The 13568-nt window shown below is 47.9% G+C and overlaps 1 protein-coding gene across 3 annotated transcripts in view; it reads left to right on the top strand.

Moving 5' to 3' along the window:
* The window catches only part of LOC132214774 (pulmonary surfactant-associated protein D-like), a 79981-nt gene that overhangs the window by 34152 nt on the left and 32261 nt on the right, over positions 1-13568 (top strand). The window contains exon 8 of one of the 3 annotated variants that reach the window (XM_059662199.1): positions 2620-3188. The exons of 1 other annotated variant lie outside the window; for it this stretch is intronic. In XM_059662199.1, coding sequence (XP_059518182.1) covers positions 2620-2999 — 380 coding nt within the window. In that variant the 3' untranslated portion in view covers positions 3000-3188. Of the gene's footprint in view, positions 1-2619; positions 3189-13568 lie in introns of those variants that run through there. One more of the 3 variants, XM_059662201.1, reaches the window with a different exon arrangement.

Here is a 13568-nt window from a genome sequence, read left to right as displayed (position 1 = left end):
GCAGGACCTGGGGCTAAGCATAGGGTGGGGCAGAGCAGGGCAGCCACATGTTCCAGGAGCTGGAAGCAGATGCCAGGGACACGGAGCAGGGACTAGGCCCATACACCCGCTCACTGGGCTGGCATCAGCATGGTCAAGGCTACCAGCTCCAGCCCCACCATCACAGCCACCTGTGACCCAAGCCAGATCAAGCCCCAAGCCTAGTGAAGTTTAGACCTTCCCTCCTGCAACCTGTGCTGGTCCCTGGATACCCCACTACCCAGGATGCATTTCTTATCTCTATGGGGCTAGGTGTGCAAACCCCTCAAGATGTTGCTGCCCAGCCCACAGCAGCAGTGACTCCTGACACTGTCCTGAGAGTTGGGGCTGGGAAGCTGTGCTTGCGTTCACGGCTGTGAGGGTCTGACATTGGCATGTGGCCACTGAAAGTCTCACCTGAGACAGGCCCTGGGTCCGGCAGGGGGCAGGCTACCTCTGGGCTCTGCCCAGTGCTGGGCTCTCCCACTCCTCCCTGGGTGTTCATCGTGGAGACTCTTCCCTACTTGGGTGCTGAGGAGTCAGGGGCTCCAGCAGCACAGCCCAGTGCCTGTGCCTGTGGCATCTCCACCTCAGTCCCTAATTTGCCCCCCTCCTCCCCGCTTTCCCCATGTCAGCTTTGAGCTCAAATCATTCAGCAAATCCCATTGATCCAAAGAGGAGTTTCTGAAGGAGTAGAGCACACAGGGGTGAGACAGAGGGTTGGCTCCTACGTACCTAAAACCACTAAGTACCCACATTCCAAGGGTGAGGTTTCAAGCATTTGGTATGTCTCCCTCTCTCCACAAACATGCATGTGTGCTCACTCCCTCACATGCACACTGATGCACAAGAGAATTTGTGATGACCTACCACACATGTGTGTATTACACACATGCCATCACTCACCTCACATCATTTACACCCATGAGCACACACGCATATTCACACACAACCAGGTGGGCCTTCAGTGCTCCCATGTGCCTTCAGATGGGCACGTGGCCATATTCGTGTGTGCACACACAGACCCACCCGGGTGCATGTAGTGAATGGCAGATGAACTCCTGTCCAGGGCTGCTCTGGGTGCCCTCCTGAGCCTGTGAAGAGCCTGCCCCCTGAACCCTTGTGGAAGGGTCACAGTGGGTCAGGGTGCAGCCTGGGCTCCTCACCAGCCCTTTGGGGCTGGAGCACAGCCCTCTCAGGAGCCCTGAAGGCTCCTATGCACAAACCCAGAAGTCAAAGGGATGAAAAATGAGCCCGGCCAGCATGGCCCAGTGGTTGACCGTTGGCCTATGAACCAGGAGATCATGGTTCGATCCCTGGTCAGGGCATGATCCCCAGTAGGGGGTGTGTAGGAGGCAGCCAATCAGTGATTCTCTGTCATCATTGATGTTTCCATCTCCCTCTCCCTCTCCCTCTCCATTGCTCTCTGAAATCACTAAAAATATATTAAGCCCTGACTGGTTTGGCTCAGTGGATAGAGTGTCAGCCTGCGGACTAAAAGGTCCCAGGTTCGATTCCGGTCAAGGGCATGTACCTTGGTTGCGGGCACATCCCCAGTGGGAGGTATGCAGAGGCAGCTGATCGATGTTTCTCTCTCATCGATGTTTCTAACTCTCTATCTCTCTCCCTTTCTCTCTGTAAAAAAATCAATAAAATAGATAAAAAAAAAACATTAAAGCACACACACACACACACACACACACACACACTTAAAGGGATGGAAAATTAGATGGACTGAAAAGCGGTGTTGAATGTCACACAGGTGATGCTTTTATAAATTGTATTCCCATCTTAGAGATGAGGAACTGGAAACCCCGAAAAAGGAAGTGACTTTCCCTTGTCCAACTGGACAGTCATGGCCAAGGCGGGGCTGAATGCCTGGCCCTTTGACTCCCAGACAGGCCTCTCTCCAGCACTGACTCTCTCCTGCCCCTGACGCCCATGCACACCTCTCAGCTGTCCTTGTCCTCTCTCCCAGCTCTCCAGCCCCCCCCCCCCCCACATGCACACCTAGAGGCCAGCACTGGGCGCACACAATGCAGAGATTAGCACAGCGCTGCCCTCAGATGGCCCACCCTCTCCTCTTCTTTCCCACACCCACACGCGGCACGGACCTCCCTGTCAATGCCACATGCCCTGCTGTTGTGCAGGGTCCACAGTGAGGTCAGAGGGAGCTTCTTCCTTGTTTCCAGCGCTCAGAGGCCGTGATGCCACTTCACTGCATGACGCCAAAACTTCCCAGTCCCGCCCAGTAACTGGGAAACCGATTCTGCCATGCAACATGGGCGCAATAGAAAGAGCACATCTCAGCTCTAGTGTGAGATCAGATAAAGGTGACCCCCCCCAATTCTGCATGTGATGGTCACATGAAGTTGAGCCTCTCACTTAATCTCTCTGAGCCCAGTGTTCTCACCTGTAACTAGACAGGCAGATCCATCTCCCAGAGTGCAACGCAGACCCGGGGTCTCACCTTTGTCCTCCCTGGTGCTCTGAGGCCCTATATGGGAGGCCTGGGGCTCTGGTTGGAGCACAAAGGTCTCAGAGCCATGGAGCTTTGGCAGGTGCCTCCAGGGCCCCAACCTGACTGTCCTCTCCTCCTAGTGGAGCTCTTCCCCCACGGCCGAGGTGTTGGCCAGAAGGTCTTCAAGTCAGCAGGCTTTCTGAACAATTTTTATGAAGCACGGCAAGTGTGCGCACAGGCCGGGGGGCAGCTGCCCTCCCCTCGCTCTGCAGCTGAGAACCACGCCTTGCAACTGCTGATCGATGCTGAGAACAAGGGTGCTGTGTTCCTGAGCATGACTGACTTCAAGACGAGGGGCAGTTTCACCTACCCAGGAGGGAAGACCCTGGTCTATTCCAACTGGAACCCCGGGGAGCCCAACAATAAGGGCGGCAATGAGCACTGTGTGGAGATGTACACCACCGGCAAGTGGAACGACAAGCCCTGTGGAGAGAAGCGCCTTGTGATCTGCGAGTTCTGAGCCCTCGGGGTGGGTGAGGCAGCTGTGGTCCAGGAACCTGGCCCAGACACGTTTGCTGCTGACATGACAAGGAAGAGCTGAGGGCTCTGTGACCGGGCTTCTGCACAGAGCCCTGGGATGAGGCCAGCCAAGGGCTCCCATGGAACTCCTCTCCCAGAATAAAATATGAAACAGCTTCACTGGCTGCTCTGTCAGAGGAAGAAGGGTGATCCTGCTTTCCCAGTTGCAAGGGATAAAATTAGGCTCCAAAATCCAAAGGCTCCTCTTTAGCCCTCTGCCTCCTCAAACTGTCAATCAGCTTGTCACTCCCTCCTCTATCACTCCCTCCTCTGTCACTCTTCCCTCTCTGTCACTCTTCCTCCTCTTGCTTTGGTGTCTCCTTATGGCAGTTCCTTATCATCCTCTTTTGCTAGGCCCTCCTCCTCTTCTTGACCACTTAATGGCAACTTGCTCAAGCCTTAGCCTTCCGTTCTCTCCCCTCCTCACCCTAACTCCAGGGATGAGCTCATTCCATCCAGGGCTCAGATCCCTGGCACCCACATTACATGCCTTCCCAGGACCTCCCGGAGCCCCGGACCCCTTGGCCAATGCCAGCTCGAGCCCCAGGGCTGGGCGGTTCCTGTGGCTGCTCCTTGTTTCAAGGCCTGAGCCCTGGAAGGTGCGCAGCGCCGTGGGCTGACCTGGCAGGTCATCTGCCTCCCGGGCAGGACTGTGTGGCCCAGTTGAGTAGCCTCCTCCGCATCCCTGCACACCAGGACCTCATTCTACCCTGTCATTGTGACTGCCTGTCGGCTCATGGGAGGGAGTCCCTCCTGCACAATCCCCATTCCAGCTGAGATCTCAGGCACAGAGGGTCCAGCCACGCTCAGGTTCACCCCCAGCCCTGCCCTGGCCTCCGTCCAGGAGGTTCTCCCCCCACGCCGCCTCAGAGACAGCAGGGCTATTCCTCCTCATCCTCCCACAGACGCGGGGGTCAGGGGAGTGTGGTGAGGGGGTGGAGACTTGCTCAAGGCCCCAGGTGTGTCAGTGCTACAACTTGGTCTAGTGAAAGGTCATCTGATCCCAAACTTTATATTTCTGGCCTGTCAACTTTTAGACCAAAGGCCTCTGTATACCAGTTGATTTTAATGACACTTGTGCTTAAGAAATTGGAAGGGCACCTGGATGAAGCCCAGGCTCATAGGAGAGGCAACAAGACAGGAAAGCAGCCCTCCTTTGTTCCCAGGGACCGGAGGCCACACCCCTCTTCCCACCACTCAGCAGCCACACCTCAGATGTAGGACAGCAGGTCTGAAAGCAAAAAGCCACACGTAATAACCATGGTGTCAGATGGGTAGGAGATTGATCAGGATGATCACTTAGTAAGTTATGTAATGACTATCCACTGGGATGTACACCTGAGGTTAATATAACACAGTATGTCACCTATAATTTAAAAATGAAAAATCATTTAAATAGTGATTTTTGATGGGTTAAAAAAAAAAAAAAGGAAAACAAAAACCACATCTCCCAATAGCACACATCTCAGTCTCTCTGCTAAGACCTTTTTCCTGTTACTGATAAAAAAAAATAGCCCCAAGTCCTGGCAGCTTCTGAAATATGTCAGTTATGCAACAGGGAGCAAATAATCTTTAATTCAGGAGTCAGACCTGGCCACCATCCACCTGGGAGCTTAGAAAGGTATTTCATTGCAAATACAAAGGAAAAAGCAGTGGGTATGGTTTAAGCCCAGGGAAGCACTTTTTGTAAGAATGAAGAGTTCTGAGGTGGCTCAAGGACTGTGGGTGCACAAGCAGCGCTGTGTGGTCTCCCTGCTTCTGCCTCTGCATCCTCGCCTCTCTTCCTCCTTCTCCCACCACCTTCTTCTGCTTCTGTCTTTCAACTGCCCAAGCAGAAAGTCATGTGTCACACAGAGATCAGAAACTCTGGCTTGATATCAGGTGAAAATTCCTGTGGAAGTGGATCTGCCTGTCTCAGATGCCCGCCTCTGGCCCAGTAGACTAGGCCTGGGGGTGGACCCAAAGCACAGTATGGCCATTGGGACCCATGGAAGGTCATGGTGGTCTGGCAGTCCCTCTAAAAGTGACCACTTCCCATCCCAGCACGTAAGGCAACCGATTTCTTTGACAAAAGTGGAGGTAAATGGCATAACTGACTCAATAGGAAGAAAAGAACTGTCCTGTGGGGTTGAAGGCTGGGACTGTTGAGACCCCGGGCCCTAGGAGAAGCTTTAGATCCACCTCAGCACGGGGTCCGGTTCGCTCTCCAGCACAGAGAACAAGTAAGGAGGGTCATTTGGGTTCTGTAGATACAACCCCACGAAAGCCAACGATTAAGGCAAGTAATTCAGATAATTTAGGTTTTAACCCTTTCTTAGCACAGAGACCTCTCCTACACTCACATTCATGGGCAGAGGTGAACACCGACATTAAACAGCATTAGTCCTGCCCCACCCATAGTAGCCTTGGTTCCTAGTGTAGTAGCCTGGGTGCCAAGTGAAGCCAGGACTGTGTGACTCTGACCTCTCAGGAGATGCTACGACCCTCACAGTGCCAGGTGACATCCTGGGAGCAGCCTGGGGTCCTTCCATGTGGGAGGGTGACAACCACAGCAGCTCCTGCTCAGTTCCATAGTATATTCTCAGATCACCTCCTGGTTCTCAACCCCCTTGCTACCCAACCAACCCACTTGCCATCAGGTACTGACAGTGGGTCAAACTCTGATGTTTCTTGGTGTTAGGGTCGTTTATCTTTGTTCTGAATTCCCTTGATATAAAACACTGAGAACTGAGTTGCTTAAGTTCAGGGCATTCTTAATCACTCTTATCTTCCGGATATCCTTAATTCAAGGTTAATGGTGTGCTTGACTTTTCAAGCTACCAGTGTTTATATAGTAGAGCCAACAACCCAGGTATCTACTAGAGGGGACAACATATTTATAAGCTAAATATTTATCTAGGCATCTCATCATACCCTCATAGATGCTATAAGCCCTGAACATCCCTGATATAAGGGATAAGCTGAAGAACTGTGTTCCTGCACACAATAGAGGCACTCAACAGGAAGATTTGCAATCCGTGGATGATTATAAAACCTTTTAACCAGGAGAATAGAGGAGAGCCATCTCTTTGTGGGATCAAGAAGCTACTGAGAGACCAAGACACTTATTTTTTTAAAATTAATATATCTATATTGTTCAGATTATTACAGATGTTCTTCTTTTTTCCCCCAGAGTTCCCCTCCACCTGGTTCCCACCCCACCCCATGCCCTTTCCCCCTGCCACTGTCCTCATCCATTAGGTGTTAGATTTTTGTCCAATCTCTTCCCGCAACCCCCACACCCCCTTCTCCCCAAGAATTGTCAGTCCACTCCCTTTCTATGTCCCTGCTTCTATTATATTCACCAGTTTATTCTGACTTAATTTTTAGGTTAACGTGTTGATAGGTATTTATTTGTTGTCACTTTGTTGTTCATAAATTTTATCTTTACCTTTTTCTTCTTCTTCCTCTTCCTAAAGAATATCCTTGAGCATTTCATATAATCCTGGTTTGGTGGTGATGAACTCCTTTAGCTTTTTCTTGTCTGTGAAGCTCTTTTTCTGACCTTCAATTCTACATGATAGCTTTGCTGGGTAGAGTAATCTTCGTTGTAGGTTCTTACTATTCATCACTTTGAATATTTCTTGCCACTCCCTTCTGTGGATAAATCAGCTGACAGTTGTATGGGTGCTCCCTTGTAGGTAACTAACTGTTTTTCTCTTGCTGCTTTTAAGATTCTCTCTTTGTCTTTAGCCGTAGGCATTTTAATTATGATGTGTCTTTGTGTGGTTCTCTTTGGATTCCTCTTTTTTGGGGTTCTCTGTGCTTCCTGGACTTGTAAGTCTATTTCTTTCATCAAGTTTGGGAAGTTTTCTGTCATGATTTCTTCTTCTTCTTTTTTTTAAAATATATTTTATTGATTTTTTACAGAGAGCAAGGGAGAGAGATAGAGAGTTAGAAACATCGATGAGAGAGAAACATCCATCAGCTGCCTCCTGCACATCTCCTACTGGGGATATGCCCACAACCCAGGTACATGACCTTGACTGGAATCGAACCTGGGACCTTTCAGTCCGCAGGCCGACGCTCTATCCACTGAGCCAAACCGGTTTCGGCTGTCATGATTTCTTCTAATAGGCTTTCAGTGTCTTGCTCTCTCTCTTCTTCTGGCACCCCCATAGTTCGAATGTTGGTATGTTTGAAGTTGTCTCAGAGGCTCCTTACACTATCTTCATATTTTTGTATTATTTTTTCGTTTTGCTTTTCCGGATGGGTGTTTTTTGCCTCTTCATATTTCAAATCTTTGACTTGATTCTCGGGATCCTCTAGTCTGCTGCTGGATCTCTGTATATTATTTTTAATTTCAGTCAGTGTATGTTTAATTTCTGACTGGCCCTTTTCAAATTTTTTGGCATTCTCGTTAAGATCCTGGAAGGTCTCACTAATTTCCTCGGAGGTTCATAGAAGATTCTTGAGTAACCTTATAACTGTGGTTTTGAACTCTATGTCCTCCATTAGTTTGCTTTCTTCCATTTCTTTCATTTGTGACATGTTTCTTTGTCTCCGCATTTTTGGCTGACTGCAAGGACCCACTGTGTCTATAGTGGAAGAACTGCTGTGCTGGAGACACCCTTAGGGGGCAGGACTTGCTTCAGTGGGGCTTTGTTGCTCACTGAGTCTGCTTCTTGAGTGTATCCCTTATGGATGTGAGGAGTTGAAATCTGGTATCTGACCAGGGGTACCCTGGCTCCTGGATCTCCAAGTCAGCCACTGTGTGAGTCCACCCAGCAGGAGCTACAGCGATATCAGCAGATTTCTCCTCTTTGTTTGGGATTTGGAAGTTTTGGAGCTCTTTGACCCAGCTGCAGTTTGTTAGATTAGGCTGCAAAAGCAGAGGTGATTTCCTTGTGCTGCTGCACATAGCTTGGGAGGGGATGTAAATTGATTGGGGAGGGGTCTCAGAGAATCACCGGGGTGGAGCAAACAACAATGGCTGTCGTCAGCATCTCCCTGACTCCTCGCCTCTGCGTCCCGAGACCCACGCCCCCACAGCAACAATGATCCCTGCAAGCAGCTCTGTGAGAAAGCCACCCTTGCTTTCTGACCTGCTGCAAGACAGTCCAGTTTCTCCCCATAGGAGTCTGGGACCCCCAGAATCTTGCCTTAAAGGAGCTCAGTGCATTCAAGAGCTTGTATCTCCTTCCAATTGAAAAAAGCCGCGCATCCAGGTGCAGCCCGCCTCGTGCGCACCTTTGTACCTCTGTTCTTGGCATCTTTGTACCTCTGTTCTTGGCAACTCTGCACCTCCTACCTGGTGTCGATGCGCTTCTTTCTTTCCTTTTAGTTGTAGAACTTCCACTTGGCCAGCTTTCCCGTGGTTCTGGATGATAGCTGTTTTGTCTTATAGTTGTAGTTTCAATGTTGTTGTGGGGGGCAGCATGCACAGGTTTATACCTTATGCTGCCATCTTGGTTCTCCTCCAAGACACGTCTTATTATTGTCGACGCTGTGTCTATTGGGCCCCCTTATGGCCAATAGCAGGTGTCTTCTCATAGGCTTTACTGTTGTTGCTTTTGTGTGTCTGTGAATATTTCAATACAAGAGACCTTATGATGGCTGGTCTGTAACCTCTGTCACTTCTGGGTAGAAGCAGATAAGGGCAGGTGCACTGTCTGAAATGCCCTTTTCTCCGCTGCCATGGTGGGTGCAGCAGCATTGGTGCTTATAACATGTTGTGTAACCCGGCATTCCCGAAACCTGAGCAAATGCAGGAGAAATAGCTGCTCTTGAAGATCACTTGGATGGATCTACCTGAACTTTGAGTGAGATTTGGAGGTTGTCACTGCAGCTTATGTAGCCCATGTTTACTGCATAAATTTTGAATATTAACCTACTTGACTTTCAGTTACCTAAGCAATATAGTCTATCTCAGGCTGCCTGACTCAAATAACCTTGACTCACAAGGGGCTCACAAGGGCCCTCCCTACCTAAGCAAAACGGTACTTTTCATATTTGTTTCATAAGAAGACAGTGAAAAAATGAAAGAGTTGATTGAATGAAAACCTGAATTCCTCTTTGTAAGCCTGTTTGTACAGTAGAATAAAGTGTTTTCAAGACATTTCCAGGCCCATTGACCTGAGGAAATAGCACTGTGACCCCACTGCCAGCCTCTGCACTTTTATTAATTTCCTGAATGCTTCATTTCACATGCAAGTGGCTGGGGTCAGGCCAAGGTCAAAGGTCATATGACAACTTAAGGCCAAGGGAATGCGTTCTGTGATCAGAAAGCTGGATCAGGGTAGGAAGGGGAGAATAAAAGTGTTGCTGGGTTTTGAGCAAGCCCAGGACGTCTGGCCCTGGCCACAGAGGGCCTGAGAGCATAGAAAGAGGATGAGAGGGATGTGAGTTCTCCAAAGACTCAGTTCCAAAAAAGAGTGAGGCAGGAGGACCTCATCAAGAGGCCTTATGATGCAATAAACGACGTAGAACAGTCAGAAAAATTACTTAAAGTACAATGAGAATGGAGTTGGTCATCTTATGTCAAAAGGTTTTATAAAACTAACATAATTGTGATAGTGTGTTACTAACACAGGAACAGATGGGCCAAATGTAAAGGCCACCAAAACCAGGCCCAAGTATGTCTATACATATACGTCTTATATGCATGATAAGAATAGATTACCACGGTTATGGGAAAATAATGAATGGTTCAATTAACAATTCTCAGTCAAATGGTTAAGCATTTAGAGGAAAAATAAAATCTGATTTTTTTTAACTTACTTATAAAATTCAAAATCTGGATTAAAATATTAAACTTCTCTGCCAAAAAGTAAAGCAATGTAAAATTAAAATTGAAATGCTCATTTATTTGCAAAGTATATAACAGATAAATCAACAAGAAAATGATGACTATTGAAGTATGAATAAGAAGAGAAATATCTAAGAATGATGAGAGAAAATTCATGAAATAAGATATACTGATGGCCAATAGTAATGAAACATGAAAAATGTACATTCTTAGTAGTAATTAAAAAAACTCAAATTAAACAGCAATAAGCTTCCAAAAATTTATGGACTAGAGTTCAAGCTATACTCAGAGGAAAATGTACTTTACTTTCATTATTAAAAATGACAAAATAAAAACATGGACATTGAGTGTGGTGTTAAGCCATCCCTGAAGCATCTATCCATCCTCCATCTCAGACTTGGGTGTTTCTGCCTCTGGACTCCTCAGACCCCTTCCATATGGTGCATCCTAAATGCACCCCACCTTTCCTGGTCCCTGCCCTTGGGATGCTTGGGCACCAGAACTCATCAGTGTAAGGGGAGATGCTCACCTAGGAACTGCAGACAGAGCACAAGAAAGGGTACTCACAGGTGGTCAAGGTTTTCTCTCCAGAGGATACACTTGCTGGATAACGGATCACACAGGAAACTCTTCTATGGAATCTGATAGTGCTTTTGTGATCCCAATGCCACGGTTTGTTAAGTGAACAAGAAGCTGAACTTGGCAGAAGCACCAGGCAGAGCTGGGCAGTGGGTTCTTTTCCACACACCATCTCAGATCCGTTGGTAGTCACTGCAGGGTTAAAATGGCCCTGGTGTCTCATCCCGGCTGAGTATATGGCAGTTGAGTAGCCATGTCTGCTGCTGATATGGGGGAGGAGAGAGGCAACACGTATGCTAGTGTTTGCTGCTCTTGGTGTAAGAGGACAGGGCTCCACAGGACCTGAGGGAACCCAACCAGGGGGAGCCACTGAGCTGCATCAGTGAGCAAGTGAAGGCACCTTCTGGGTCTCCTGCAATAATCCCGGTGCTCCCATCAGCTGGGCTTCCAGGAAGCCCAAGGTCAGTTACAACACAGACTGACAGCTAGTGGGACAACAATGTCATCGCCACTGGACACCTGCAGGAGATCCCCACCATCTCTATGTGGGCTGAGGTCTCCTAGGTGTCCTCATGGGTCCCAGGGCAGTCTCTCAAGTTCCCTTAGTTACAGGTCCTCAGCCTGAACTCCTCTGCACCACAAAGGTCAGAGGTAAACACTTAGCAATGTTGTAAAAAGGAACCTGGTTCTGAGAGAAGTGCACAGTCTCTCCTGGTTGATGCTGAGGGGAGGAGGGCGGGGGCGAGGAAGAGGGACACATAGAGCTTGATTCTGGTTGAACTTCACAGAGATACACAGAGGTAGCTAAAGGGGATGCCCACACACCCAGCCTCCACAGAGCCAGTCCTGTCCTTGCAGGGATTCTGACATCTGCCTAGACCAGTGGTTGGCAAAGGCATCAGTCAACAGAGCCAAATATCAAGAGTACTGTTAGGTTAGGGGGCTCAGGAGGCGGCGTAGGAAATAAAGAGAGTCGAGTGAATCAGAAAAGAAAGAAAAGGAAAGGTTTTATTCTGCGTCCCTGGGCGACCCACGAACCCCAAAGACAGGGCATGTGGATTCGCGCCAACAGGGAGGGGGGCGCTTTTTTTATACTGCGGTTGGGTGAGGGGCGGGGACATGAGCTGAGGTATTCAGCTGAGGAAGTTTCAGCCACCAGGGTTCGGCAGGGTATTCAGGAAGGAGTGAGTATCTGTGTGGGGGTCATCAGGGAGAAGCCGGTATCTGTGTCTGGCACGCTGATCTGTTAGAAATGCCAGGGAGGGTCCATTATCTCATCACACATCTGCATGTATCCGATCCTGGGCTCTCTCCGACCTAACAAGTACAACGATTGAAATTTCTTTTGAGAGCCAAATTTTTTAAACTTAAACTGTATAGGTAGGTACATTGTTATTAACTTAATTAGGGTGCTCCTAAACTGGCCTTTGCTAAAAACGTCCTCAATCTGATTGAGGTATGTTCGCTGAGGTCGACCCCTTCCAACTCTCCCATCCACACTCGTCTTGTATAGTTGTTTCGTCTATCTCCTTTCGTTCATCCTCTCTATATGTCCAAACCATCTCAACATACCTTTCTCAATCCTCGACACTACATCTTCTTTCACTCCACAATGTTCCCTATAATTAACTTAATGAACTTTACTTAAAGTTTTAAGTCAACTTTGCACTGTATGTGCACGCCCACACATGGTATTTTGTGGAAGAGCCACAGTCAAGGGGCCAAAGAGCCGCATGTGGCTCGTGAGCCACGGTTTGCCGACCACTGGCCTAGACACAGAGATCCGAGGTGGGCCGATAAGAAGGAAGATGTGGTGGCACTCTGAAGAGCTCACAGTGAAGGTATGGACATGAGAGAGACACACAGACAAGGGGCAGAGAATTCCACCAGTTCCAGGGATTGCTGGACATGAGGACTGTCTGGTCACCTGCTAGAATCTAAGTCTAGCAGGTCATAATAAAAGTGAGAAGTCTTCAAAAGGTTGATGGGCTTCTATATTCAGCAGGGTTGAAGATTTGCATTATTATTGCCTGCTGGAAGACAGCTGAGGGCAATTCCCCTATCCTGATGATACTTTATTGTTTAACAAACCTTACCTTTGATATGTATATGTGCTTTGCTATAGGGCAAAATGTAGGAATAAAAAGCCAGGAGTCCGATTCAGAGAGTTTAGTCACTAGAACTAAGTTTCTGTCTGGCACCCCAAAATGCCTTCCAAATTCATATTTCTTCTCTAGTCTATATAAATTTGTGCACAGCCCCTCGTCATATTCCTTGAACCCTAGCAGATACGGAAACGACCCCGGTGTCGGAGACAAAGACATCTAGAGAAGATTCACCAGAGCGAAGAAAAAAAGTTTTCCACCGGAAAAGGTGGAGATCACCGGTAAAGGTGAAGGACTCCACCGGTAAATTCGGTGGGGAGATTAACTGTGCATAAAGCCTGCACCAGCTTTGGAAGTCTCAAATCCAGACTGGGCAGGAATGTCTTTTGTTTCAAGCCAGAGTATAATGGGGAAGATTGCGATTCAAAGGCATAAATATCATTGTAAATTTTTAGCCTATCTGATCAAGGATAAAGAAATTGGAATATCAAAAGGTACTTTCTTAAATCAGACTCAAGGAAAAAGAGTGCCGTTGTCATATTTAACTATGTGGGTTCTTGTTCATATTGCAAATGCCTAATTTGTATTGGGGATCGAAACTCTGTATAAACTAAAAAGCCGCTGGATCCTCTGCCTCTGGAGTGGAGAGACTTGGCAGCTAAAGAGGGTGGAGCTGTCAGCTCTCTCACCAGGGAGCAGACTCTGATGCTTTGTTTAAAAATTACCACAGGACGTCTTGGGACAAGCAGATTTTATTTTATTTTATTTTTTATTTTGGGACAGGCAGATTTTAGCTAAAAAAACTTTAAAGGCCAGTCAATGCTATGGAGAGCAGAAGAGGAAAAGATTCGGGAAAAGAACTGTGATTTATTAAATCTTGTGTTATGGGTGACTGCTTGTCTGTTTTATCTGTCATTTTTGTTTAGTTTAATGTGTTTATTGTTAGTATATTAAGCATGCCTTGAGTTTAATTGGGAAAAGAAATCACCTGGGCAGCCAGGTCAGTTGTTAAATTTTCCCAAAGGAAACAGGATGTGGG

The sequence above is a fragment of the Myotis daubentonii genome, chromosome 13 (genome assembly GCF_963259705.1).
Source record: "Myotis daubentonii chromosome 13, mMyoDau2.1, whole genome shotgun sequence".
Lineage (NCBI taxonomy): Eukaryota > Metazoa > Chordata > Mammalia > Chiroptera > Vespertilionidae > Myotis > Myotis daubentonii.
This window is presented reverse-complemented; position numbering and strand designations above follow the sequence as displayed.